This window comes from Acomys russatus, chromosome 26, assembly GCF_903995435.1.
Source record: "Acomys russatus chromosome 26, mAcoRus1.1, whole genome shotgun sequence".
Lineage (NCBI taxonomy): Eukaryota > Metazoa > Chordata > Mammalia > Rodentia > Muridae > Acomys > Acomys russatus.
Genome location: NC_067162.1, coordinates 34,681,916 through 34,709,339, shown reverse-complemented (window position 1 = coordinate 34,709,339; position 27,424 = coordinate 34,681,916). Strand labels below are relative to the sequence as shown.

At 48.7% G+C, this 27,424-nt stretch overlaps 1 protein-coding gene across 1 annotated transcript; it reads left to right on the top strand.

Moving 5' to 3' along the window:
- Positions 1 to 26,199, top strand: Calb2 (calbindin 2). Its single transcript, XM_051168757.1, has 11 exons — positions 1 to 184; positions 11,517 to 11,593; positions 14,204 to 14,293; positions 16,585 to 16,665; positions 20,205 to 20,261; positions 20,513 to 20,590; positions 21,042 to 21,097; positions 21,386 to 21,425; positions 21,618 to 21,671; positions 22,493 to 22,564; positions 26,023 to 26,199. Exons 1-11 carry the CDS (start codon positions 91 to 93, stop codon positions 26,137 to 26,139), a joined length of 816 nt encoding a protein of 271 aa, XP_051024714.1. The 5' UTR covers positions 1 to 90; the 3' UTR covers positions 26,140 to 26,199.
- The last annotated feature ends 1,225 nt before the right edge of the window (positions 26,200 to 27,424 follow it).

Sequence of the window (27,424 nt, the reverse complement as noted above, 5' to 3'; positions counted from 1 at the left end):
AGCGTGGCGCGCAGCCCCAGTGCGAGAACCAGAGTCGAGCCGCACCGAGTGACAGCGCCGAGAAGCTTAAGATCTCCGGAGCGGCTCGCCATGGCTGGCCCGCAGCAGCAGCCCCCTTACCTGCACCTTGCCGAGCTGACTGCATCCCAGTTCCTGGAAATCTGGAAGCACTTTGATGCAGACGGTCAGTAAATCTCCCAACTTCTGGACCCGTTGACCCTTGGGGACCTGAGAATGGCAAAGAGGTCAGGGGCATGGCTCAATGCGGGCAGGTGGGCTTTGCCCCCAAGTGGTTTGTTCTGGTGGCAGAGCCTGCTAGGGTCTTGAGTTTGGGAACCGCCCGACTGCCCTGGTGACAACTGCCAGTAAGTTTTCCCAATGCAGGGTGCCCAGGGCCCACGTTCTGAGCAAGTCGGAGCTTTCCCAGAGAGGAGGCATGGGCAGAAAACCCTCCCCGTGACTCCCCTGCCTCCTTCTCCACCTTTCCTTTCAAGCTAACGCCCTGCCTCCAGTCCTGTAGCCACAGGTCTCCAAACCCTGCTCTCTTGGCCCCTTCCGCTCCTTACCCTCATCAACAGTACAGGAGCTGGGAAAAGCTGAGCATCCTGAAGGGAACCTCTAGGGCCTCTTTAAGCCTGGCTGGCCAGGAGCAGGAGTGGAGAACGGAGTTGGGGCTTTTAACAAACCCGTGCTTTCTTTGTGCATTATTCCATCCCCACCAATATGTGCGTCCCCAACTTCAGGAACAGTAGGTGTGGTGGGGAGGGTCCTGGTGCTAGCCTCCAGCATACTGCGTGGAGGTATAGACTCCTGGATACCATGAGCCGTTGTCTGTGGTTGGGAGGAGCAGGGGGAGTCACTCCCCAGTGAGGAACACTTTGCTCTACATGGTCTCTTCACAATGACCAACCCAAAAAGTGAGGTCCAGCTGAATGGCTTCCAGACCTGGGATTCCAAGTGTCTACAGCGATCTGACTCAAGTATACACACAGCACAGATGCACCACCCCAGGCCCTCTCCTCTCCTCTGCCCCGACCCCCCAGAAGACTTTTCTATCACTCCAAAAAGAAAAGAAGAGGGTGGAGGGAGCCCATTTAAATTCACCCTCCAAAGTCCTGGCTGAGATGAGAACCCAGAATGCGCTGGCATCTCAGACCTGTTGGCAGGGTGGTGGCTGGGGGTGTTTATCCTGGGACTGAGAGGGAGTGGTAAGAAATAGTTCTTACCAGGTGGCAACTCCCTGAATTCTCTCCCTTGTCTTTGAATCCCCTTGGTAGTGTATGGAGGTGGGCGCACAGAGGTCCTCTGCTCCCAGTGCCATGGCAAGGAAAGGGTTAGTGTCTGAGGATGCCAAGAGAAGTTTTGTTTTCCTGGAGGCAACTAGAAAGCTTCAGGGGCCAGGGGACTAGGTGTCCGGGAATACTGGGGTGGGGTGCTGATCTGCCTGCCTGGCTCAGTTGCATAGTCTGAAAAATGGGGCCAAAGAAGGGGGGCTGTATTTCTACCTCCCTGCTCCTGTCCCCACGCCCACCCCCAGCCCCCTGGATGCAGAGGGCTCTAACAGCACTGCAGCCTTTCATTGCTGCGTTGCACGGGACATGCTTTGGCTGCTGTTTCTGCACCGGAGACTTGCATGAGTCAAGGAAAGTTACCAAGCCATCAAGGTTATACCACGGGCCTCCTGCTAGATGAGTCAGCTATAAACAGCAGACTCCGAGTCTACTTTTCCCTAGGGACAACCAGTAACCCTCTCAATCATCAAGGAAATGTGATGTTTAAGTCTGTTCTGAGATACTTATTTAAGAACAAAAGCAGTTGCATCCTACCCTGCGAAGCTTCTCAGCAGATTCCCCTTGTGAGGTGAGGAAGCTGACAAAGGACTTGGTTGGTGATGCTGGCTTCCAGCTGGAGCCTGTGCCCTCATGCAAGGGGACTTCTCTTGGGGTAGAAAGAGAAATTTCTCTATGATGTAGTATTAGCCCACAAAAGATCTTCAGCCTAGCCTTGGAGGTGGTGGGTAATTCCTTTTTCCAAGAAAGGGAAACTTGGATGCAACACACACACACACACACACACACACACACACACACACACACACACACACACACCTCCTCAAGGAAGTCCCAAAGTGGGAGCAGAAATGAAAGTGATGTGAATAGAAAACACAAATATATGGACAAACTGGAATGCCACTGAGGGGTCTAGAAGTAACCCTGGGACTGCCTTCCTCTGTACCTTCGTGGCTGACCCTCTCTTTGGCCTCTTGAACACCCTAAAGCTGCAGATGCGCCCAACACCTCATCACTTGACCCACGTTGGCCCCGTCTGAGCCTCTCTCTCTTCCCCACCCTGGCTTCTGTTTGCAACTTAGGGATCTGTTGTAGGAGGTTTGTCACTCACTACTTCAGAGACCTCTGGGAGATTCTCTGCAGCTCACGGGGTCCCTGGAGTAAGCTCACTTGAGCCCAGTTAATCACGGGCACCAGGGAGAGGAGCCACCTCCCTACCCTCCCAGGCTCTTGTAAACAAAGAAGGCTTCAGAAAAGACCTTGGTCCAGGGAGAGCAGGGTACGGGCTGAGAGTGGTTACTCAGCCCCTTCAAGTCAGAAAGAAGAGGTGCTACCCAGTCCCTTAATCCAAAAAAGGTCACTAGCAATGAGGAGGGAAGGAGCAGGTATTTAAAGAGTCAGGAGCTGGGCAGGAAGGGGCCAGAGATCTCTCCTACTCTCCTATAGCACCCCAACTCTTGCTCATTGCCCACCAAGGGTAGGTGGTCCATCTCATTAATGCAATGTTAGGCATCAGTGAGGTGGCAGCCAGCCCACCCTATGCCTTAGTAGACTCTGAGGCTTTTCTACATGTCCCTGCTCTGAGTGACATAACTGTCTGAAACCTTCACTCTGTTGTTTCCTGGTCACTTTATCAACAGTATTTTTTTCCCCTCTTTAAGATTCAAGTGGCTGTCAAGCCTGGTAGCACAGGCCTATACCCAGCTACTTGGGAGAAAGACTGCAGATCCCAAGACTGCCTGGGTTATAGAATGAGTTTCAGGCCAGCCTGGGCAACTTGGTGAGACTCTGTCTCAATATACAAAGCAAAAAGAGGGCTGGAGACGAAGCTCAGAGGTGTACTGTTATCTAAATGTTTATCTGGCATGTACCAGGCTCTAGGTACAGTCATCAGCAACACAGAAAGGGGGAGGCACACAGAGAGACAGGGGGGGGGGAGGGAGAGAGAGGAGAGAGAGAGAGAGATCTCCAGGTGGCTGAAGGATGGATGCCCAAGTCACAGTGTACATACCATCTCTGTGTAGTTCCTACAGATACCACCAGGCTCCTAGTCCACTGATAACCTTCTGTGTTGTGGCTCAGGATAGAAATAAAGGAGTTCCTGACAAGCTTCCAGAAGCAGTGAGAATGCAGAAGAGAAAAAGGAACAAGCAAGCATCCACAGACCAAGAGAGACATCACTTGACCCAAGCCTCTGTCCTATCTATGTAGAAAGGTAAACAAACAAGAAAGCCTATTAAAGGAGTCGTTTGAAAGTAAAACCAAACGCGGATTATAGTCAGTTCCACGGATAGTACACAGGGTAGTACACAACCATCAACATGAGACTGAGTCTGCGTGAACACGGGAAGGTGCCCCCAAAGCGCTACTTAAGAGACAGCAAAACACAAAGGTGAGCTGCGTTTACTGGGTAAGAAGGAAAATAAATTTAATGGGCATCTTTCCCCCAGAGGACGCACAAGTAGCTGCAAGTACAGGGACCTACTCAGAGTCTTCTGAATAGCCTTGGTGGGCTAGCTTCTCAAAGCCTTTTCCAAGGACTGAGTCCTGTCCCTTATCTTCGTGGGATGTGGAGGTCCCCTACACTGAGGACTCTGAAAGTTAATAATAATAACAAAGGACCACATAGTGCCCAGGAGGGCTCTGCCTGGCTGTTCTTTTCCTCCTAAGCCCAGTGGTTCTAACAGAAGTGTCCTGAGAACCCACACACCACTGAGGATCCAGAACCACGTACCCAGGCAGTCCTGCCCAGAGTTCTGTGCCTTGCCAGCTCCATTTGTAGTTGGGGGAGGGGGAGGGGGTGTTGGACTTGAACAGGAGCAGAACCTCTCAGCGGTTGAAGTGGCCTCTGGGGAACAACATTAGGACAGGAAAGAGAGGAGCTGAGGATGTGCCAGAGAGGCTGATCATCTGCCTATCATGCCCGAGGCCCTGGATTTCAACCTCAGCAACAAACATACACACACACACACACACACACGTACATACATACCACACACACGTACACCACACACACATCACACATATACACATACCACACACACACACACACACACACACACACACACACACACACACTGACAGCTCATGGGACCTTAAACAAAAAGACTTGTGAAAACAAGGGAACAAGACACACAAGTAGAGCCGGGCGGTGGTGGCACACGCCTTTAATCCCAGCACTTGGGAGGCAGAGGCAGGTGGATCGCTGTGAGTTCGAGGCCAGCCTGGTCTACAAAGTGAGTTCAGGACAGCCAAGGCTACACAGAGAAACCCGGTGTTGCAAAACAAAAAAAAAAAAAAAAAAAGACACACAGTAGGTATTAAGTACTCTGCATACAGTTCAACAGAACGCTATTCTGCTCATGGATGTATAGAGATGACTCCACAATAAAATGCTGGCTTTGCAAGCCTAAGGACCTGAGTTTGATGCTCAGAAACCACATTAAAAAAAAAAAAAACTCAAAGAGTGCTAGTGCACAATTGTAATCCCAAAGTGATGGTACAGAGGTGGGTCCTTGAAGTTCACTGGACAACTGCAGGTTAGCAAGAGACCCTGTCTAAAAGAAAAAACAAAAACACAAAACACAAAACAAACAATGAGAAGATGAATGGCATCTGAGGAATGATATCCAAGGTTGACCTCTGACCTCAGCAACACACACACACACACACACACACATTGGGTCTCAGTTCATTACAGTCGGCAGGGTCTAGGTCTGGGGACCAAGGTGTTCTATACTTGAAGACGGTTTTTTTTTTATTTCTAATCCTGTAAGTGAAGCCCTGGTGGACATTTTGGCTGGGCTTGGCGTCAGCAGTAAAGGCTTGTTGAGAAAGCCGCCTGCCTCACCTAGAGAAGCTCCTAGGCACTGTCTGGTCCCCTTAGCCTCTTTCACCATCACACTAATTGCTTCACCAACAGTTTTCTTTGGTGTGGGGTGTGAGCCATGTGTTAGCTCTGAGCCACGCATCCTCTGGGTAGCCATCACCTCTCCTCTTGGACTGTGATTGCACCAGCCAGGAGTAGGGAAGCTAGGTCTGCAAAGGGGCGGGGCTCCCCGAGAGACAACCATGAAACAGGGCTGAGGTAACCTGTTTGCGCTGACAAGATACTGAGCTGCCTTAGCCCAGGCAGCTGCTAGCTAACCCGGGGGGCGGGGGCTCTACGTCCGGCCCTTGCTTCATCTCGCTTATTCCCACTCCAGACACAGACATTTCTACTAGCTAAGGCCCTTGGGGAGGTTGCTGGGACTCAGGAGACCCCTCGGGGAAATCTTCCCCAATTCCCACGGAGCCAGAATTAATAGAGCAGGCACTAGGCTCTTGAAGAACAGCCTCTGCAGCACCCGGCCGGCTGGCATCCCTCCTGGCTATTACATCAGATGCCCTCCTGTGCCCAGCCAGCCCCATCTGGAGCCTCAGGCTCTGGCCTTCTCCCCTCCTCTTCGCCTCTCCGCGGTCTTACCTCTCGCTCAATCTGCCCCTTCCTTCTAGCCTCCACACGCTTGGGACTCAGCCCAGCGTCAGTCTGCCAGCTGTCCACAGGTTCAGGGGACCCAGCCCAGCTCCTGGGCCCCATTCCAGAAGTAGCCCAGCCTGCGAGCAGATTAAAATGGGAGTATCCAAAAATTCTTCTTGGGGCATCAGGTCTGAGTTTTTGGGGTTTTTTTGTTTGTTTGTTTGTTTTTGTTTTTTGTTTTTTTGTTTTTTTTAACTCCAGGAGCCTCTAGGAGAGATGTGGGGAGTTGTACATGTATGTGTGATGGATAGAGAGAGAGAGAGATCCAGACAAGTACAGCTATGCGCATACCTCACGCTTGGAATGAGCAAATAGAAATTGTGACCACTGTTAGCCATGCAATAGAAACCCCTGATGCCCACAAATCTTCCTTCCCAAGGTGGGATCAATACGGCACCTGTGTTCGTGTGACAGAAGCCGAAGTGTAACAAGACAGAAATGGAAGGCCTTAGGAAATGGCCGGTGCCTGCCATACAAAGTTGCATGACCGTTGACAGGCTTCCCGGGCCCACCAATGCTGACACCACATGAGGTGAAGAACACCCAAGGCACGGTTAAACAGATCTGTGAGCACCACACCCAGTGAGAGATACAGAAAGCTGAGGGAAGGGCCTACGATTCTGCCCTTTTGAGGGGTAGAGGTTAGCTCTGCCACTGAGCTGGATTTGGCTGGCGTTTCTAACCAGATCGCAGGTTACCACCAGTCCACATCCCATGCAGGAGCAGCCAGCTGTTCTGTGGTACTCTAAAGTTACCAAACTAAGGCCCTTCCCTTTAACAAGATCCCCAGGTGATGATTATACACCTTCATTTTTGACATGTACTACCATCCTTGGAAGCTTCGAAGACACCCACACCCCAGCCGCTAAGCCTGGTGCAGGGCGCAGCCAATGGTACTGTTGTTAAAGCTCCCTGAGGCCCCAGTTGAGAACAGCAGGCTAAAGAGATCACTCAGTGGTTGTCAGGGACCCTTGAGGTTGAAGAGGTTATGAATATGAAAAATGATGCCTTCCTGTTTATAGATGTTGCATTTTCCAGGCTGTTTCCAAAGCATTGCTCTGTATGGCTCTCCTGGTGGCTCTATAAAGTAGAAAGGGTTTAAGTAGTTTTGCCCATTTGAGAGAGAAACTGAGGCACAAAGGAATTGACTTGTCCTAGAGTAAGGGACAGTCGTCAAACCGGTGGTACAGTCAGTCCCTTCTCCTTGGGTACCTTCTGCCTGCACACCTCGGAAAATCTGTACATACGAACCTCAGGGAGGAACAAATAAACCTTTCTGGGGTGCAGCATTCTTCAGTCAAGAATTTCCAGTCCTCTGTGGTCATATTAATGATAACAAAATGTTGTCTGTCCTTAGCTTCGGGATGCATGGTGGTGAGATGTGGAAGCAAAAGTAGGTCCAGGAAGGATGCAAGGTCCCCAGCTCCCTCTTAGTCCCCTCTCCCTAATGTTCATGGTTTGGAGGTTAGCAATGATGGTTACTATGGTAACCACATCTTTATCAATGCCCATGCACATGAGATTTACTTGGTCATCCCCCTTCCTCTCAAACTGTACCGAAGTCACAGAAAAAGAAAACCATCTACCCAGAGCTTAAATCTTCCTAGATGGATTCTGGCCAACTGCTCCATATTCCAAGCCTTACAGGATAGGACCTGTTAAATGATGCTTGGGGGTGGCCTTATGGTGGAAACCCTTCTTCTTGACCCACCTGTATGGCTGCTCCCCACTTCTCCCTCTCCACTTTCAATGACTTGTCTGGCCTCTTCAATGGATGGTCTCACCCCTGTAAACCGCTCTGCTTTGTGGGAACAGGCCCACTTCTGCGGCTTGGAACTGTTGTTCAGTTTAAAACAAAGGCTCATTTTCATGGAACTAAATTTTCTCCTTTTGTTCAGGGGTATGGGGAGAGTCTTATCATGCCCCAGAGGGGTGTGTGGGAACCCCCTTGCTGCTCACTCTATCCAGGAAGGGAGATTTGCATAAAGCCACCATCTTAGCTCTTGGTCCCCTCTCCCTGCCTCTAAATTTATTCTTCCTTCTCTCTCCCTCTTCCCATTGCCTGGAACTGCTCAGTGAGGCATTTCTTTCCTGTCCTGCCCAAAGGTCCTTGAGAAAAATCATCTCTATTTCTTCACATCATCATTTAGCAGTCTAAGGCTGAAGTGTTCCTGACATGGGGAACCACAGTGGTAATGATCACTGGCAGTTTGTTTCCTTTTGCCTTTTTTTTTTTTTTTTTTTTCAAAATAGGATCTCACTCACTAGATAGCTTCAGCTGGCCAGTAACTCACTATGTAGGCCAGACTTATGTTGGCAAAGTTACTGGCCCTTCGCATCAAGGGACCAACTCCTGATCCTTCTGCCTCAATCTCCCAAGTTCTGGCTGGCATGGGCAACCATACCTGAACCATTGGCACTGTTGGCATTTGTGTAGGCCACCACCATGCTTGCAGCAATGGTACTGTGGAGACTTGCTGTGGGCTAGCACTGTGCCTGCAGCACTGGCATTGTCGCAGCTTACTGTGGGCCAGCACTGTGCCTGCAGCACTGGCATTGTCGCAGCTTACTGTGGGCCAGCACTGTGCCTGCAGCACTGGCATTGTTGCAGCTTGCTGTGGGCCGGCACTGTGCCTGCAGCATTGCACTGTGGAGGCTTGCTGTGGGCCGGCACTGTGCCTGCAGCACTGCACTGTGGGGGCTTGCTGTGGGCCAGCACTGTGCCTGCAGCACTGCACTGTGGGGGCTTGCTGTGGGCCAGCACTGTAAGTTCAGTGTTCTTCCACTGCATCTCTCCAGCAGTCACAGGAGGAGGAACAATCACTGCTCTCATTTCATAGTTGAAGAAACTGAGGCTTAGAGAGGTGATTCTCACAGTCGGGGTTGGGGTGTCACAGGAAGAGAAGTGGCTGTTGGTCCCTGGCTGAGAAGGGGCAATAACTTTACCGACCCCTATGCAGCACGTAGAGGGCTAGAGAAATGACAGAGCACCAGGGGCCACATGACGAGAGGCTCAGGTGAGGGCTTTTGGTAAGGGATGCTACGCAGAGCTGACTGAAGGCGGATCTTCCTCCTGTGGCTGCCTCTCCTTCCAATTCCAGTCAGCCACCTTCTAATGCTCTCAGGGAACACACACTCACCCATGTATGCACCTGACCTAGGCTCCTGGCCCCAGCCCCTAAGGCCTCTACATCATGGACCACACTCCATGTTCATAGTACCAGCTCTAAGCCCCCAAATTCCACCCACCTTAGTCTTGGGCTTCTGGAAGCTGCAGATGGATGAAGAGCTGAGTTCACCTTCCCACCACACTTAATCAAGGGGAAGCTGCACCTAAGCAATGGGATGACTGTCAGATCACATCAGGAGAAAGAAACCACTAGAAGCCTGCCCGCTATGTGGGTCATCACCAACACCTCTACTTCTTTGCCTAGAAAGCTTCTGTTCACCCTCCCTCACCTTAGCTGGCCTCCCACGCCCTTGTAAATTTCCAACTCTCCTGTAGTACTTTATAGAACATCCTAGACAAAAAAGACAACTGCCTCATCCCGGAGAGACCCAGGAATCACCTTTTCTTTGTGGACAAAAATAAATGCATAATTCATCTCAAGCCATTCTCTCTGCACGGTATTTATTGAAGCATCTTCCCCAGGAGGGCTTGCCTCCAAGGTTATTTATTTGGGACATAAGACCTCAGGGCCACTAGGAAGGGAGATTATTTCCTCCCACCCCCACGCTACCCACAGAGGCCAAGACAAATGCTTCTGTGTTGTTGGCTTTTGTTATTGTTGCTAAGTCTGCAATTCCATATGCCCTACAAGAAAGTGACCACCTTCTTAATGATTCAAGTCGGACCTCTTCTTGGAACTTGACTTTACTGACTGTCTAACGTCGCTGTACAGGGAAACCACCTGGGAGCCTTAAAAAAGAAAAGCCACAGTGCTTAGTCCACAACCCAAGCTAGTGGTATCAGAATGTCTAGAGGTGAGAGCCAGACATCTGTATTTTTTTTAATGATCCTCAAGAGATCCCAGTATGCAGTAAATCCTGGAACTGTTGCCCTGGGCACGTCCGGAAGAGCTAGCACAGACCCGTGACCTTGGCCATGGACTCAGCACAGCACTAATGTCTGGGCCATTCAGGCTCCAGTTGCAAGAACCTATACAACCTCTCACTACTCGCGTGACCTTCAGACAAGTCAGGCTTTGACCTTCAAACCTGGTCCTGACCACTGCGCTTTTCCCTCGGGTCCACTTCCATCTTCTATGCACATGCCAATAACCGGGCCCAAACAATTCCGACACCTGTGACACACCGCTGATAGACGGTGCAATTTACATACCAAAGCTCCCCCGACTCAGCAGCTAGGGAGGTGGCTGAACAAGCATGAGGACGCGAGTTTGATTCCCCAGCATGTGTGTCAACGCCAGATGTGGTTGCACACATCTGTGACTGCAGAGCTTGGCGGGAGAGAACGGCAGATCCCTAAACTCACCAGCCAGATAATCTAGCCGAATCAAATCCAGGCTCAGTGAGAGAATCAGGTGGAAAGTGATAGAGAAAGACACACGACAGACATGGACCTTTTGTCTTCATGTGTGCACATATGGGTGCACACAACCTTCACATACATGTGCATATACACATGTTCTCTCTCTCTCCATAAAAAATCTTATGTAAGTCACATGGCTATAATCTTACCACTTGGAGGCTGGGGTGGAGGGTGGGGTGTGGGGGAGGGGAGGGCAGAAGCAAAGCAGTAGGATCGTAAGTTTGAGACCAGGCTAGGCTTCATGGTGAGATGTTGTCTCGAACAACAGCGAGCAGACCCATTTAACTATAATAACCCATTCAGCAGATGAGATGAATCAAATTATTTTCTCCCACGGCTCCCTTCTATATTTATTTCTCAGGGCTGCCATAGCAAAGTACCCCACATTGGGTAACCTAGTACAACAGAAAGGAATGCCTTTCTAGTTCTTGAGACTAGAAATTTGAAATCAAGGTGTGTGTGTGTGTGTGTGTGTGTGTGTGTGTGTGTGTGTGTGTGTGTGTGTACATGTGCTCATGTATTACTATAGGCTTTGGGGGACAGACTCTGCTGCATACCTCGGCTTCTAGAGGCAGCAGCAATCTACAGTGCTCTTCAGCGTGGAAACATGTTGCTCTCCTCTTTGCCTCTGTCTTCCCTATGCTTTCGCACCTGTCGCGACAAGTGACATCTATAAAAGCCTCACTTCCAAATAAAGCCACACGCTAAGAAGGTTCCAGGTGGATGCCGGAAGAACACTCCCCAACTCTGTGTACCTTCTCCACCTCCGAAACCCAACTTCTGCCCCAGTCCCAGGCCTGCCACCTGATGACATGTCCTGATGTCCGGTGACACTTCCTGTGGGATCTCCAGCCCTCAGTTCTTGCTCATGAACAGCGGCCACCTCTGCCAGCTGACCAAATGTGCGTTCCTCCAACGTTTCTCCAATTCTGCAGCTGTGGGCTGAATATTCCAAGGGCCCTCACTAACCTTGGATACATGCCTCCAAGTACTTAGAGAACAAGGACCCACACTTAACATAGCTGACCAAGATGCCTGCGTTCATATTAGCGGGAAAAAAGGTTTTCATGAAGTTGCTGGCTTCCTCTCTCTGTCCTAGTCTTACTGTGCAGCTCTAAGATAATTCTCTTTTGCTTGTTCTCACCTATCTTTACAGGAAATGGGTACATTGAAGGGAAAGAGCTAGAAAACTTCTTCCAAGAGCTGGAGAAGGCAAGGAAAGGCTCTGGCATGGTAAGCCTGCACTCTGTCTCCCAAGTGGGGTTTTCTGTCACTTTGATTTATCTAGCCTTGAAAATAGTCTGTCCCATGATGCATCTAGTCAGCAGACCTGGACTCTCTGGTCTTGGCACGTAAGAGTCTTTCATTTGTAAGGACATGAAGAAAAGTCAGGTCCCCCTCAGGGATGCCTCTTCTCAGTCTCCTTGGGTGTCTTAGAGACATAGCCGCCATGAAAGCCAAGAGCTGATGAATTCCCCCAACCTACAAAGGTATGTGTTTGGTGTGTGTGTGTGTGTGTGTGTGTGTGTGTGTGTGTGTGTGTGTTTCCCTGGGAGCACAGTCCAGAGTCCCGAGGGTTTATAATTCAAGATGGGGTTCTCACAGAGGGCCCCAGGTGCCTGCAGTCTAGATGAGAGTCCCTCGGCCTCAGACCTGTTGCCATCTGAGCCTGGATAATTTTTTTGTCTTTATATTACAGTGTGTTTAACAGCACCTTTGCACTTACCCAGGAGATAGCCAAGTCATGGCAATCAAAAATGTCTTAGGTTGGGTGTAATGGTGCACACCTTTAATCCCAGCACCTGAGAGGCAGAGGCAGGTGGATGTCTGTGAGTCTGAGGCCAGTAGGAAGCTACATTGTGAGTTACAGGACAGCCAGGGCTACATAGTGAGACCTTGTCAAAAAAAAAAAATGTCCCAGATATTATCAAATGTCCCCTGCTAGAGAATGGGGAGCAGAATCCAGTATTCTAGACAACAAATGCTGGTTCCTCTGTAAGGACCCAGAGGGAAACTGAGGACCTCTCAGAAGCAACCTCTGAGCCCTGAGCATACTGTTAGTATGGAGTCGTGAACTTTGAACTGTATGCAGTGACTCCTGATCGTGGTCCAGTCCCTAATAGCAGGAATGCTATTTCCTCTGGTACCAAGCTGTTGAATTTGCTAAAGCCTCCTAGAAAAGGCATGTGAAATACTGAAAAAACAAAAAAACAAAACTAAACTAAAGTGACTGGAGCTAGATCATTGTGTCCTGTGTCTATTCCAGAATATATGGAGCCCACTCCTTCCTTCTAGCTCCCTGAGCTCCTTCGAGGGTCTCTCTCTTGTCTCTTGCGTCCCACCCACTACCCCATCCACTACGTGCTAGTAATTCTTCTGGACTCTGTTCTTTAGACAAATTAGTTAAAAATGAGCTCCTGGCTCAATGCTCAGCAAAGCACCCTAGTGAGAAACATGCCAAAGCCATGGGCTTACGAGAGCTGGAGGTGGTGCACAAATGTATTTGCCAGCAGTTCTTTCATCAGCCCTCATTACTAGGATGATGTAAGCCCAGGTTACAGAAATCACAGCTTTGAAACTGACTCTGAGAATCATGGACTATGCAGAGGAATTGGTTTAATCAAGAGTTTCAAGTCTAACATCTTTTCTTAGCCATCCTCTTCCTCAGCTGGCATGAGAGTGACAAGTCTGTCCATAGCAATCCCAACTGCTGTCACATAAGATGGGTTCTCAGAGCATCTGTCATGTAGTAGAAAAGCCTCAGACTTTGGGAGTAGGGACTAGGCTTTCAATTCCTGGCTATATTTACCTGGCTGACCTTCAAGAAAGTCACTGCATCTTGGATTCCACTTAGACGTGAGATGCAGGGATGGCTTGCCCACTGGGACTATGGTAAATCTCTAAGAGGTTGCCCACATTTATTATAAGTACTTGGCATCAAACCTTGTAATACATACATATATATGTATATATATACATATATACACACATATATATTTGTATATATGTGTGTATATATGTATATATATGTATTACAAGGTTTGATGCCAAGTACTTATAATAAATGACAAATATTGGTAAATTTAGATCAGTGTCAAAGGACAAAGGTGATACAGAGGAATTCAGAAAAAGCTCTCAGAATTTGTGGCATTTCTCTTGGGCCAATCTCAATGGGCTTGAAACCCCAGTGGAAGTCCCCAGGTGAGAACAGGAAGAGCAGATGTACATGGGGTGGGTGCTGCAGCATTGACTAGAGATAAGAAAGAATTCTTTGATGATGGCTCATCTGCACCCCAAACCACAGAAAGGTTCCAGACTGCCAAGAGACCACTATACTTAAGTTGAGGGGTAATGAGCTAAGGGGACTCTTAATAAGTAATCTATCTTTCTATACTTAGAATAGTTGAGTGGAGAATTTAAATCCTCCCTCAGCCGTGTGATGTCCTCACATTCCTTCTGGCATGAAATCAGATAAGGGCACTGCAGAATTGCAAGCATGTCTTTGAAGAGGAAAACGAGGGATTCATTTTGTCCTGGTGAAGCGGTTGGAACGTATTGTGGCATAACAGGTTGAGATGGGTTGTGCTGAGAGCCATAACTCACATCTGAGAGCTGTGAACCAATCCATCTCAAAGGACAAAGGGTGTGTCAAATCACATGATACAGAACATGCCCACATGTCCTGTGTCCCTTTGATACCCATGGGACTGAGATCTCACAAAGAGACCGACACGCTGAGTGCTGGGCACCACCCGTTTCTGAGCCATGTGTTCAGGACACAAAACGCCCTGCTTCAGTCTACAAAGCATGGCGGCGAGATCAGCCTTCTTTCTCTGTCCACAGATGTCGAAGAGTGACAATTTTGGCGAGAAGATGAAGGAGTTCATGCAGAAGTATGACAAGAACTCAGATGGGAAAATTGAGATGGCAGAGGTGAGAGCCAAGCGGCTGGCTGAGGAGGGCTGTAGTCCCTGTGCCCGGCTCCCACCCCAACCCCGCACCCCGCACCCCTTGCTCAGGCACAGCCCGGAACATCCACACTTGAGCCAACCAAGCAGAACAAATGCAGCTTTCTCTGTGTGTTACCCAAGGAAAGAGGGAGCAACAAACAACGGTCTAGGGTCTGGTCCCGAAATGCTCTCAGTATCCAACAGATGCTGCAAATGTGTGAAAAGCCAAGCTTAGTGCAGTGGAAAGATTAGTTAACAGGAGTATACACACCTCGCCTAAAGGCATCCAAAAATGAAACTTAATATATATGTCATGTAGATAACTTGCATGTGTAACATACATTCCATGTAATTTCTAGATGCTTACACACACACACACACACACACATACACACAAATGCACATCCACACATATATGCTCAGACTTACACATAAATAAATATGTTAACTCTGATCATCGGTTTGTGACCCCTGGTCGCGAGGTCAGGGATGATGGTGGTAGCACGTGAATTAGGGCCTCCCTCTCCCAAGATGTATTGGTTCAAATGCTACCATAGACCTGGATCCCTAGAGTCAAAGCTTGAGACAGTGATGCCAGAGGTTGTGGCATGCTGCAGAGAACAGAAAGGAAGTGGAGATGTCTACAAAGGGGCAGAGAGAAGGGTGAACCGAGAGGCCATCTCAGCCTATCTCCTAGAGAACTCTTTATTGTGCCATAGATTGTTTCCTTTGGAGGCTCCTGTCAGTAAGTCGCTGAGCACAGGCTGCTCCATCAAAGGACTGAGGGGACCACAAACCTTCCCCAGTAGGGCTGCTCTTACTTAGCTGAGGGTGGTTCACCTGCGGGGGAAGTTGTGTCCTGCTGGCCTTCAAGCTATGGAGGGATGGCACCGTAAACCAACTTAAAATGCTGTTGTAAATCTTGGGATCAGAAGACATCTTCTTTAATAGACACAAACTATAAGAAATGTTTCGGGGTTTATGGGCCGTGGAGTCTCTGCCCACAGCTCTTCCATGCTGCTACTGTAACTGTGGGGGTGGGGTAGCCACCAGAAATAAGCAAATGAGTGGCTGGGGCCATGTATCACTAGAACTTTACAAACAAGCCTTGGGCCCTGTGTGGCACTTGGCCATTGTTTGTTTAATTGTTCCTCGTTTAAGTCAAAAGACACTACTAATGAACGAAGCCATGGGCAAGGTTGGCTCTGGCTCCGGCCGTGCCTCTCTTCTCTTCTCTTGGCTCTGTCCCCCTGTTCCAAAACAAAACCCATTGTCCTTCCCAATCCTGTAGCCATAGGGCTGCAGACATTTCATAACTCACATCCAGATACAACCGCCATGTCCTTCTGCAGAGTGCGTCTCTCTACAAGCACAAGGAAAACTTTCCCACAATTCCCAGCAGGCGCTTCTCTCACATGCCATTGGCCAGAATGGGTCACATGCCTATTCCAAAGCCAATCGCCGGTGAGGGGTGAGGGGAATGGGATTGTCTCATTTAGCGGAGTTAAGCTAATGAGGATTGACCTCAGCCCAGGGATCCTGGAAAGAAGCCGAGGTGATAAAGAGCAGTTAGGTGGGCTGCCGGCAGTGTTGGTTGCATGATGGGAATTTGCAACTTTTAAGGATGAAATTGTTGAAGTATTCATTTTGCAGTCAGTAAAAACAGCACCCATTCAGGATTCTGCCTTCTTCCAGTTTAGACTTTGAACCGTGCCATTACCACCACAATCAAGATACCTGTAAAGGCTCCTCTTCCCTGGGGTAGAGCAGGTCCTCCCAGGCACCCACCCCTATACCTGCGTCAGTATGCACTTTTAGCACGCCTTTAATCCCAGCACTCGGGAGGCAGAGGCAGGCGGATCGCTGTGAGTTCGAGGCCAGCCTGGTCTACAAAGTGAGTCCAGGATGGCCAAGGCTACACAGAGAGACCCTGTCTCGAAAAACCAAAAAATAAAAAAAAATAAAAGTTTTAAACACGTGGGGAGGATCATCCACTGGGTGTTCTTTGTAGTCTGGGCAGCCACATTTTGAAGTAGTGTTCTGTCTGTCAAGCTGCCCCCCCCCATCATAAAGACTGGGGTAACGCAAGGTCTCTTCTCAGAACCTTCTACCCCTTTGAAGGGCCACCAGCCTCTGTGGTCCAGGAAGGAAACTAAATAGAGCAAAATGCGACTTCCATGCCGCTTGTCTGCTGGGCATTTTCCATCCTTCGAAAGCCGGCTCTGTTCCCTGAGGCCCTCGTCTCACACTGATGTGGTTTTCTGTGTTTCCCAGCTGGCACAGATCCTGCCGACCGAAGAGAATTTCCTATTATGCTTCAGGCAGCACGTGGGCTCCAGCGCGGAGTTTATGGAGGTGAGCCTTCTTTCCACATACAGAGACCTACTTTCCTCCTGTACTCAGAGAAGGGCTGCCCTAGCACCCGCGGGAGAGTCGCTGGAAGATGCTAAACCCCACAAGGCTCTACTCGTTGGTAGCTGCCGTGTCACCTGGCTCCTTGCAGGCTCCCTGCTACACTGAGTCAGAACTTATGCCTCCACAAGGGCCCCAGGTTGGAAGGAACCAGTTTTCAGGCTGGAAGAGTCATTCTTTTCCGTGAAGTTTGCCCAAATATCAGATAAGGGTTTAATTTTACGCCGATTTAAAGGATTTTCTCCAGTTTTTCTGAGATGGCAAGATTCTATAAGCCAGTAATTGATGTCCTGAATCCTGTCCTTAGTTCTTCTGCCTGTGTTGAAGAAAACCGGTACACCCCTAGCATGTGCAGGAGGCACTGTTTACAAGGGTCCTTTTTTTTTTTTTTTTTTTTTTTTCTTCTGTCTATAGAAAAATGAATATGGGGCTGAAGATGCAGCTCAGTGGCAGAGTGCTTAGCTAGTATGTGTAAGGGCCCAGGTCTTCCCAACACAGAAGGAAAAGCAAGAAGGGACAGGGGGAGGAAGGATGGGGACGGAGGAGGAAAAAGAAGGAAACAAAGATAAAAAGAACAGAAAAAAAGAAAGAGAGAATTGTGCCTACTCCTTTATGCAGAGATTGGCGCTCACACCATCTCTGGCCTGAGAATGGAATGCTTCAAAAGGAGCAAAGTTCTCCCTCCCTCTCTCTCTCTCTCTCTCTCTCTCTCTCTCTCTCTCTCTCTTTCTCTCTCTCTGTGTGTGTGTGTGTGTGTGTGTGTGTGTTTCTCTCTATAGTTTCTCTCCATGTGATTAGCATGATGCTATATTCTTGCATGCCTTTACCCTTCTAAAACCATCCATGTCTGCAGAGCAACCGTGCACGCGCACGCGCGCACACACACCTCCTGGGATCCCACTCTTTCTTCCTGGGGTTAGTCATCCATTCCATTCTTAGCGTCTGCCAACATGAAATGGTCCCCCCGGAAGCCCTGAAAGGCTTGTGTTCTCCCATAGACTCCACCCTGCTCAGCACCATATTTAGCATCTAATTTTAGGAACCTCAGGATTTTTTTTTTTTTTTTTTATTCTGCAAAGCCCAGGTCTCTTTAATTCTTTTCCTCAAATGAGAAGAGAATAAGGACACCTTAGTGGATAGACACCCTGTTGGAAGGAAAAGGAAGTCGAGAGCTTAGAGCCCAGAGCCTGCATAGAGTAGAAGTGGGCTGGGGGAGGGGCTGGTGGTCAGATCTGTTGTAGGATTGTGGCAGTCGGATTAGGGCAGTGTCTGGATTCTTTGCCCTGTGGAGAAGGACTGGGTGGCAGCCACTCAAGCTGTCTTGAGTATGGATTCGCTTGTGTTTCATAAATTGAAAAAAAAAATTCAAGGACCAGATACCCTAGTATGCGGTGAAAATCACACCTTTATTTTCTGATATAAAAGAAAGACCTTAAGCTGTTCATAAGTTCTAATGCTCTTGTCAACATGAGAGGCACCTATGCAGAGGTGAAACGTGACAGAGGGCAAATTTAGGAAAGAGGTTTGATCCTGTTCTCCCTCTTAAGAAACCCAGTATGATATTCGAGTGTGGATTTGGGGCCTAGGGTGATGGGCAGAAAAGTCAAAGGAGCAAAATATGAAAGAAACCTAAGAAAATATAAAACACAAGTATAGTCTAAAGACTTAGGGGAACTGGGACCCTTTGCAACAGATCCAGGCAGAACCCTCCCTGCCCTCTCTCCCTGAAAGTCCACCTTTTACCTGATGGTTTGAGAGCACTTGTATGTAAGACTGTGTGTTCTCAGGACATTGTAAGTTGCCTATTGCTGTGTAACGAATTGTCCCCCACATGTAACACCTGAAAGCAATGATGACTTGTTATCTAATAGCTGTCCTGGGTGGCTCTGGTCTAGAATGTCTCGTGAACTCAGTCAGGATGCCGGCTGAGCTGTAGTCCTTGAAGGCTTGACCAAAGCTAGAAGACACCACATCTCCATGGCGGTGAGACTCTCATGTCACCTGCTGAAACTGCCTCTAGGAAGGAATTAAAGGGTGCAGCTGCTGCGGTCAGCAAGCTGGGCCCTTGGTTTTGTTTTGGAGTGTGTGTGTGTGAGTGTGTGTGTGTGTGTGTGTGTGTGTGTGTGTGTGTGTGTGTGTTGTTTGGTTGTTGGTTGATTTGGTTTGGTTTTGGTTTTTGGTTTTTGATTTTTGGTTTTTTGAGACATGGTTTCTCTGTGTAGCCTTGGCTGTCCTGGACTCACTTTGTAGACCAGGCTGATCTCGAACTCACAGAGATCCACCTGCCTCTGCCTCCCAAGTGCTGGGATCAAAGGTGTGTATCACCACACCCAGCTGGGCCCTGGTTTTTATAGAGTTCTAATACCTTCACCAAATAAGAGACTCAGGCCAGAGCCGGCAGCTGGTAGTGGGGGGCAGACCTAGGTCTGGAGATGGGGGTCAATCTTCCGAGAGGCAGATTTCCAAAGAGGGAGGGAGAGAGAGAGAGAGAGAGAGAGAGAGAGAGAGAGAGAGAGAGAGACTGGTTTGTAAGAAAGGTAAGAGAGTGGTGTTTGGGGACAGTCTAAAATAATCAGTTGCATCACCAATTCTGCTTCACCATTGAGCATGTCTGTGGACCCATCATGTCAGAGAGGGATGGCAGAGCAAGAACAATACACAGCAACCCCGCCTGTTCCTGCTCCTTCTGGAGTTCTTCTCCTACCCCTGCCTCACCCCTCACTCCTCACCAACAAAAAGAGACCTTCTACCCAAAGCAAACCTAAGAGCCACCAGGCCCTCGCTCTATCCCTGATCAAAACTGCCTCATTAGCACTTAGAAAAAGTCAACCCAAGAAGAGACTTGATACCCTATGAACATATACAGGGGGAGGAGGTCCCCCTCAGTCACAGTCATAGGGAGGGGAGTAGGGGGAAAGCGGGAGGGAGGGAGGAGTGGGAGGATACAAGGGATGAGCTAACAATTGAGATGTAATGTGAATAAATTAATAAAATATTTTTAAAAAGAAAAGAAAAGGCCAACCCTAGTTCACAGGACTTGGAGCTAGGAGCCGCTGGCAGAATGGCACAGTGAATAAGGGCGACTGCTGCCAAGTCTGATGACCCGGGTTCAAACTCCAGAGCCCACATGTTGAAAAGAGAAAACTACTTCTACAAACTGTCCCCTGACCCCCCACAGACATGCAATGATAAGTATACCACACTTCCCCCAACACACAAAACAAACAATACAATTCAATTGAATACCTAAGCCATAATGAATTAAAGTAAGAGAGACCTCGTCCAGGCAGGCTTAAGCAACTCTCCCTCACTTCCTCCTCTGTGACACTGAAGGGACTGGCTAAGCCATTGTCCCATGTTAGAGTGAGAACTCTTAACATCCTTTAACACCAAGACCCTACAGCCCCATTATGGAGAACTTGGAGGAAGGTGGCCACAGGGTTTGATACGTTTTTGTGAATGGGCTGACATTCCTATTGCAGGCGTGGCGGAAGTATGACACAGACAGAAGTGGCTACATCGAAGCGAATGAGCTCAAGGTATGATGGGCCCTAGGGATGGTATAGAGGAGGGCAAAGTGGTATGTACCCAGGAGCCACCCAAAGGCCTTTACGGTCATAGCACAAATGGTAAGGGGCTGCGGGTGGGGTGGGGTGGGGAGTAAGAGATATAATCTGTGTAATTGGTAGAGCTTGAAGATCAACCTTGATTGTCTAAATGAATAAGTAAGTGAATTGGGTGAGGGGCTAAGTGAGCAAGTTGGGCTCTGAACAGGCCTTTGGTGTTTCAGGGATTCCTGTCTGATCTTCTGAAGAAGGCCAACCGGCCCTATGATGAACCTAAGCTCCAGGAGTACACCCAAACCATAGTAAGTGATGGCATTGCCCATCTCCTGGTGCTGTGGGGCATGGGTCCTGAGCCCCTAAGGTTCTAGTGTGCAGGGTCCTTTCCCTGGCAGTGCCTCGGAGTTAGGTGAAGTGACTCATTATAGCACGCGCAAGCTCATAGCTCAGTGAGAGGTGCTCACTGAGGTGACTTCCACTGTGATATTGGAGTAGGGGGTTCTTCGTTTCCACGGGAACTGATAAAGCTCCAGGAGGAGATGAACCTCAGGAGGGCGGGCCTTCAGTGATGGCTGTCATGTCTTACCACCGCAGAGACGGCAGATACTGAATCATCACTGGCTCCCCCAGTGACTGACTTAGACCATGCTTGCTGGTCCCTAGCTTCAAGTGACCCCAGTGAAAACGATGTCAGGTGGGGGACCTTATGTGAGGTCAAACAGATAACCTGTGCCTCCCCTTCCTGTCCCAAAACAGCTACGGATGTTTGACTTGAACGGAGATGGCAAATTAGGCCTCTCAGAGATGTCCCGGTAAGTGCTTTCCCACCCCTCGTGTCACGTGTCACTTTGAACAGGGTTTTAGGCTGCTGTCCCCATCTGAGCCCAAGACAAAACCAGCTGGAACTGGAAATCTTGATACCACACTTTGTCTCCCCTCACCCTTCTCTCTCTCTCTAACATTCTAAGCAGCACCTGATTATGAAGTGCTCAGCGATTGTTTCCATAGCTACAGATGCTGCCTCTATCCCCTGCTTCCCATCCGAGTAGCTGCTGCCCATGGCACATTCTCTAATCTCTGCTCTAATGTTTTCTTTCCAGACTCTTGCCAGTACAAGAAAACTTCCTGCTGAAATTTCAGGTACAAACATCACCTTGCTTTCTTCTGGCTCCCTCCACTCCCCTTATTTCTCTGAGCTTCAGCCTTCTGCCCTCCTCTGCTGTAATACAAACACACGCACACGCACACACGACTTCTTACACACTTACCCTCACTCTCCCACACTTACTGTTTGGGGCTTTGTTTCTTTCTGTAACCCTTTGGTCTTTCCAGGGTATGAAGCTGACCTCAGAAGAGTTCAATGCCATCTTCACATTTTATGACAAGGTGAGAGGGAACGGTACGGGGCGGAAGAGCAGAAACCCTGTCCCCTGCAGTGTCAATGGCCAGAATTGCTTTCCAGAGGGGGCATCTGGGCCTGTGTGGATTCTTTCTTCTGCTATGTGAGAAGACAAATGCATTCTTTGATTCCTGACCTCCAGAAGCTCACAGACTTGGTTTCTTACAAATGTAATAGAAAACAGCTAAGGGTAGAAGGCTGTGCTCAGAGACACGATGTGGTCATGATGAAGCATCAAATTCTTCATCCTCCCTTCTGGGATTACTGCCTTGTGGGGTTTTATGCTATATACATAGCTCAGTCAGTTGTTTTCTGGGTCTTTGGGAGTGAGAATTGTCTCCTAGCCCCACCCCAATCTTGACGGTCCCCTGCCCATGTGACTATGGTGCTCTGCTTTATAAAGAGGGGGTTGAAAGTTGGTTTAACAGGTATACTCAGCTATCTCTAAGCTTCTGAAAGTGCATCTAGATTTGCAATTCAAATAAAAAACACCACCAGAAAAAGGACCAGGCAATTTGTACTGAACAGCATGGTTCCTGTATTGACTGCTGATGACAGTGTGAGTGCATTGTTCTGTCCTTCTGTGGTCTGAACACTTCTCTGTAGAGAAATGGGAAGGTTTAGACAGTCCTTCTAAACACACACACACACACACACACACACACACACACACACACACACACACACACACACACACACACACACACCAGAGCTCTCGAAATCAGGTAGGAGAAAGAGCTGTGGTCAGGATGTGATGGGGCCTGCGGTTAAGAACCCTGCACTGACAACTCTCTACTGCCACCCTCAGGATGGAAGCGGCTACATTGATGAGCATGAACTGGATGCCCTCCTGAAGGATCTGTATGAGAAGAACAAGAAGGTGAGGGAATGAGCCCAGGAGTGGGTTAGGGTCCCAAGGCTGGGAGAGGTGAACACGCTCAAAGAGAAAAGGGAGAACAGATTCTTTTATCTCTGATCTGCGGTGACAAGACAGTAGCAATTTGCAGGACAGAGTGTCTTTTTTCAGCTTGATTAAAAATACACTTAACAAAATTTGTCATTGTAAAAGAGTATGCCCTAGTGGTACCCAACATATCCATCACACCATATAACTACCACCATCTCCATAACCCTTGTCCTATAAAGCTGAAACCTTATACCCATAATCCCAGCTCTCCCATCTTCTCCTCACAGTCTATATACGTTGAGGTTGGTTCATTTCTCTCAGCATGCTGAACTCAACTCATCCATGTTATAGCATGTCAGAATTCTCCTTTTAGAGCTGGATGCTAACAGCCTTCCATGTGTAAGCCATCTGGTCTACCTATTTGCCACCTATGCCCACATGTGTTGGCTGTTGTGAATGATACTAAGTACAACAGGGTTGATATAGCCCATTCTGGAAAACAGTCAACGAAATGGCCATCATGAAAGACTTTTAACATAGAGACTTTGGAAGGCAGAAGCCAACGGGGGTAAAGATTGTTCCAGCTTCATTAACTGAAGAATTTAGGGCTGGGGAAGAAGAGAATCACTGGAGAGCTTGTTTCTCTCAAAGTAACGGTGGAGAAAACTAGCAGTTTTGTGGCAGGTACTGTCTCCTGGGAGTCCCCCAGCACACCATGCCCCACTCGGTCTCACCTTGGTACCCTGGGTGGGAGGGACCCGATGAAATGGTGACCAGAAGACCCGAGCCTTTGCAGCTGTCTTTCTTTACCTGCCAGAAGTTGGCTTCCATGAAGAAAAAGACTGCTGCTTTCCTTAATTAGATGGTGAATGCTCTGTAAATTCTAGAGCTGTCTAACTGCCTCGGCTGCCAACTAAGAGCTAAATTTAATACTCAATTTCAGAAAAAAAAAATCCATGGCAGCCTCAGGGCCCATTTGTCTCTCTTTGAAGTTACTTTCTGGTCTCTCTGGCTTCACCCTGAGTATCAGCCTTTATTGATTTCAACCTACATTTACATTTTAATGTGGCCTACATGTGTGTTGGATAAGAAGAGTCCGGGAGTAAGTGATAAGGATTCAAATAGTTCCTAAGAAGAAGAAAGCCTTCACCAATAAACTCAGTAAACCTTTTTTTCCGACACTGTCTCCCAACAGAAAATCATTCATGCAGCCATATGTGCTCAAATGACTATTAGGAAGACAAAAGAAAAAGAACGCCGTTGACTTGAATTGCTCACAATGCGGCATAATTAGACTTTAAAAGGCCACACCTAACACTTGAGATTGGCAAGCTCTGCACACGTGCATGCACTGAACCTCAGAGTGACCTGCATGTCACAGTCATCAACTCCCCCGGCTCTTTTTTAGTTACTATAAAGAACAGAGCCTAGAGCTGTGCAGGTCCAGCCCAGGATTTGCAGACAAAAGCAAAGAGTCAGGTGCTAAAGTTTGGAAGCACCTCTGAAGGTTGAGGGACAAGGTATTAATAAGGCTGTCTACGTGGAAGCCTTCCACGAGCGCCAGGCCCCAGGCTTGACAGCTGGGCGTTACAAGATCAAATTAGCAAATAGAAAGAGAGCTGCATGACTAAATTCCAGCACCTGGGCCGGGAAGGGAAAAGGCCATTTTTGGTGAGCTCATATAGCAGGTGCAGCCTCGTTTTCATGGTGCCTGCATGGCCTGTGATAAGGTTTTAAAGCAGATTACTGCTGGGGGCTCCTGAAGGGACCAGCTTGTGGGACTGGACATCAACAGTTCCTAAGGCTGTGGGAGGTCCCCGAGGCCGTTCCCAGGTTTTAAATAGAACTCCAAGACGTAAAATTAGGCTGTCTCTCCCTGTCACACTTCTCCTGAAATTTTTTTTCAAGCTTGGGGTTGATATGCTCCCCCCACTGAAGGGACGGCCCTTCCCTGATTCCTAATTGAATGATGGACAGTTAGGTGTACACCCTTCCCCAGTGTGTACAAATCACACAACCTTTTAAAGAACTTTACAACTTTAGGGAAGATGTTCCTCAATCTAGAGATGCTTGGGAAATGCCTTTGGGAGGGGACAGTGGCAAAACAAAAAAACAAAAAACAAACAACAACAACAAAAAAAAAAAACCCAGAAAAACAAAAACAAAACAAAAAAAAACAAGCCTAGGGCTCACTGATTTGAGAGGTTGCCTCTGAACTATATAAGAAAAACACTTGACAGTTGAGCCCTATTTAAAAAAAAAAAAAAAAAAAAAAGAACAGAACACAGGTAGGCCAGGTAAGTAGGAAGAATTTGGGGCTCTGGAACTGAAGATACTTTTGATGAGGTGATCCAACCTTTTAGGAAGTGGCTTAACCTTTATCCTTCTGTTTTCTTATTGGCATAGTTGAGATGAGGAACCATCAGCCTGTAAGGGGAAGTGTATTGTTAATACAGCTGCCAGTGTTTATCACAAAATAAAATAAAAATAAGGAAGAGGGCCTAGGGATGTAGCTTGGTGATACAGTATTTATCTAGCATTAGGAAAACTCTGGCTTTGAACCCCAATAATACAAAATAGTAATAATACTCAAGATGAGAAGAGTGGAGGAGAGAGAAGGGGGGAGAGAACAGGAGAGAAGAAGGGAGAAAAGAACAAGATGGCCACTTCCCACTACTATGGTGACCTCACTGTATGTCGGACCCACTGGCCATTTGTATTGAGGCAATCACTACAAGGTACGTCTTTAACATAATAGCTATCAGGTGTTGGTCCTCTATTTTTGGCCTCCAGTGTATATGGGCCATGGGTGTATGTTTTTGGATTCTCCACCTTAGGTGGTCCCTAAAGACCACAAGAAGCCGGTGAGAGAGAGCTGATGAGCTTTATTGCTGGAGGAGACAGAATTCCTTGTTAAAATGGAGGCAGCATATGGACATAGGATCCAGGAGGCCTGAGGACAGGACCAGGGAGCTTTCATGGCTTCATTTGCAGAGATCCAGGTTTTCCCTGAGTAAATGGAGCTCTAAGGAGATGGAGGAGTAGATCTGAGTCATACAGAGACCATAACTGTCACTACAGTAGCCCCCCATCTCTGAACCACTGGCCATCACCATGCCTCCTTGAGACAAGGGGCCACTGATTTTCCCCCATTTTTTCAGCTAAGGTTGCTGAGCCCCAGAAAAGTGAGCTGCTTTCCTCAGAACAGTGCCACCAGTGAGTGAGAGAGGGTTTTAACCCAGGTCTGCCCGACTGCAAAATCCATGCTTTTTGCCTCTCTAGGCTGCTTACCCTAGGGCGAGATGAAAGGAAGGGTTTGTGAATGTGTGGGGGGCAGTGGTGGGCGTGGGGGCTGTGTGGGGGAGGCGACAGGAGACTCCTTTGGGCAAACTCATGCACTGAGCCGGCCCTCACCTCTTTCTCCCTCCTAGGAGATGAATATCCAGCAGCTAACCACCTACAGGAAGAGTGTCATGTCCTTGGCCGAGGCAGGGAAGCTCTACAGAAAGGACCTGGAGATCGTGCTCTGTAGTGAGCCCCCCATGTAAAGGGGTGAAGGGACAGGGGCTGCTTCTGCACCTCCCCTAAACCATGTGCCCCCCCACCTCGCCCCCACCCCGCGCTGTCCTGACTCTCTGACACTCCTTCCCAGACCTAGAGAGCAAGACCTCCCCTCCCCACCCCTGCAACCTGCACACACCAGCCTGTGGAGCAGGAAAGGAGAGATGGAGAGCGGGTGGCTGGTAGCGTTCCTTTGCACTGCACCAGCCCAACCCTGGCCAGAAGGACAGTGGTGCCTGCAGTGGGTCACCAGCCACGTGGATGGTGGGTGGGGCACAGGTTGTGCTTCCCTGGTCTCTTTGCTGTGATGCATGGGCTCCTTCGCTGTATGATTTAGGCTTCTGAGTCCAACGGAGTGGACTCCTCCCGTTTGCTGCCCCCCCACTCCCACCCCCACCCCGCCTTTCTCCCCAGGCCACCGCTGACCCCCGAATTTCCAGGTTCTGCCCACCAGCTTGCTAATGATGTAGCTGTCTTCTCAGAGCTCCTGTGGAGGGTGACTGCCCTCTTCTTGTGTTCTTGATGTGTGTGTTCCTTTTGTCTTCGGGTTTCCTGTCTTCTTGTTTACCAAAGAAGAGTTTACAGAGAATAAAGTGGAAAATGTTCTGCGTGGACACTCACCCACTTCTTGTCATGGGCAACGTTTCTCTGTGACAAAGGGTGGGCGGGCCATGGGGATGGGGAGGGCACTGAGGCTACCTAATTGGGGATCAGGACCCCCTTAAGACCCCTCTGGATGTGGCAGCACATGCCAGGGGGATCAGGAGCTCAAAGGCATCCTCGGATACACAGTAGATTTGAGGCCAACCCTTAAAATAGAAAGGAGGCTGTGGTGGTGAGGGTTCAGATGGCAACGCACTGGCCTTGCAGGTACAGGAACCTGTATCTGACCCCAGAACCCAGATCAAACTGGCAGGTGCTTGGAACTGTAGCACAAGAGACACAGAGATAGGGAGATTCCTGAGGGGTTCTAGCCAGAGAGCCTGTCTAAAAGGATGTGGATGGCATTTCTGAGGATGACACCTGAGGTTGTCCTCCAATTCCATGATCATATGGACATGGGGGTGGGGGGAGTGTGTGTAGGGGAGAGAGGAACACAATTTTGTTAAGAAGAATACCCTAAAACACTATATCTTTCATTTACTCTCCTAGTTTGTTTTCCTACTGCTATGATAAACACTAAGACCAACTCGGGGAGGAAACCGTTTATTTTGATTAAATGTTACAGTCCATAATTGAGGGAAGTCATGACAGGAACTCAAGGCAGGAACT

Coding starts and splice junctions, on each gene's coding strand:
- Calb2 (XM_051168757.1), top strand. CDS start 91: ATGGCTGGCCCGCAGCAGCAGCCCCCTTACCTGCACCTTGCCGAGCTG. Junction 185..11,516: donor GAAGCACTTTGATGCAGACG/GTCAGTAAATCT, acceptor CTATCTTTACAG/GAAATGGGTACATTGAAGGG. Junction 21,426..21,617: donor ACTTCCTGCTGAAATTTCAG/GTACAAACATCA, acceptor TGGTCTTTCCAG/GGTATGAAGCTGACCTCAGA.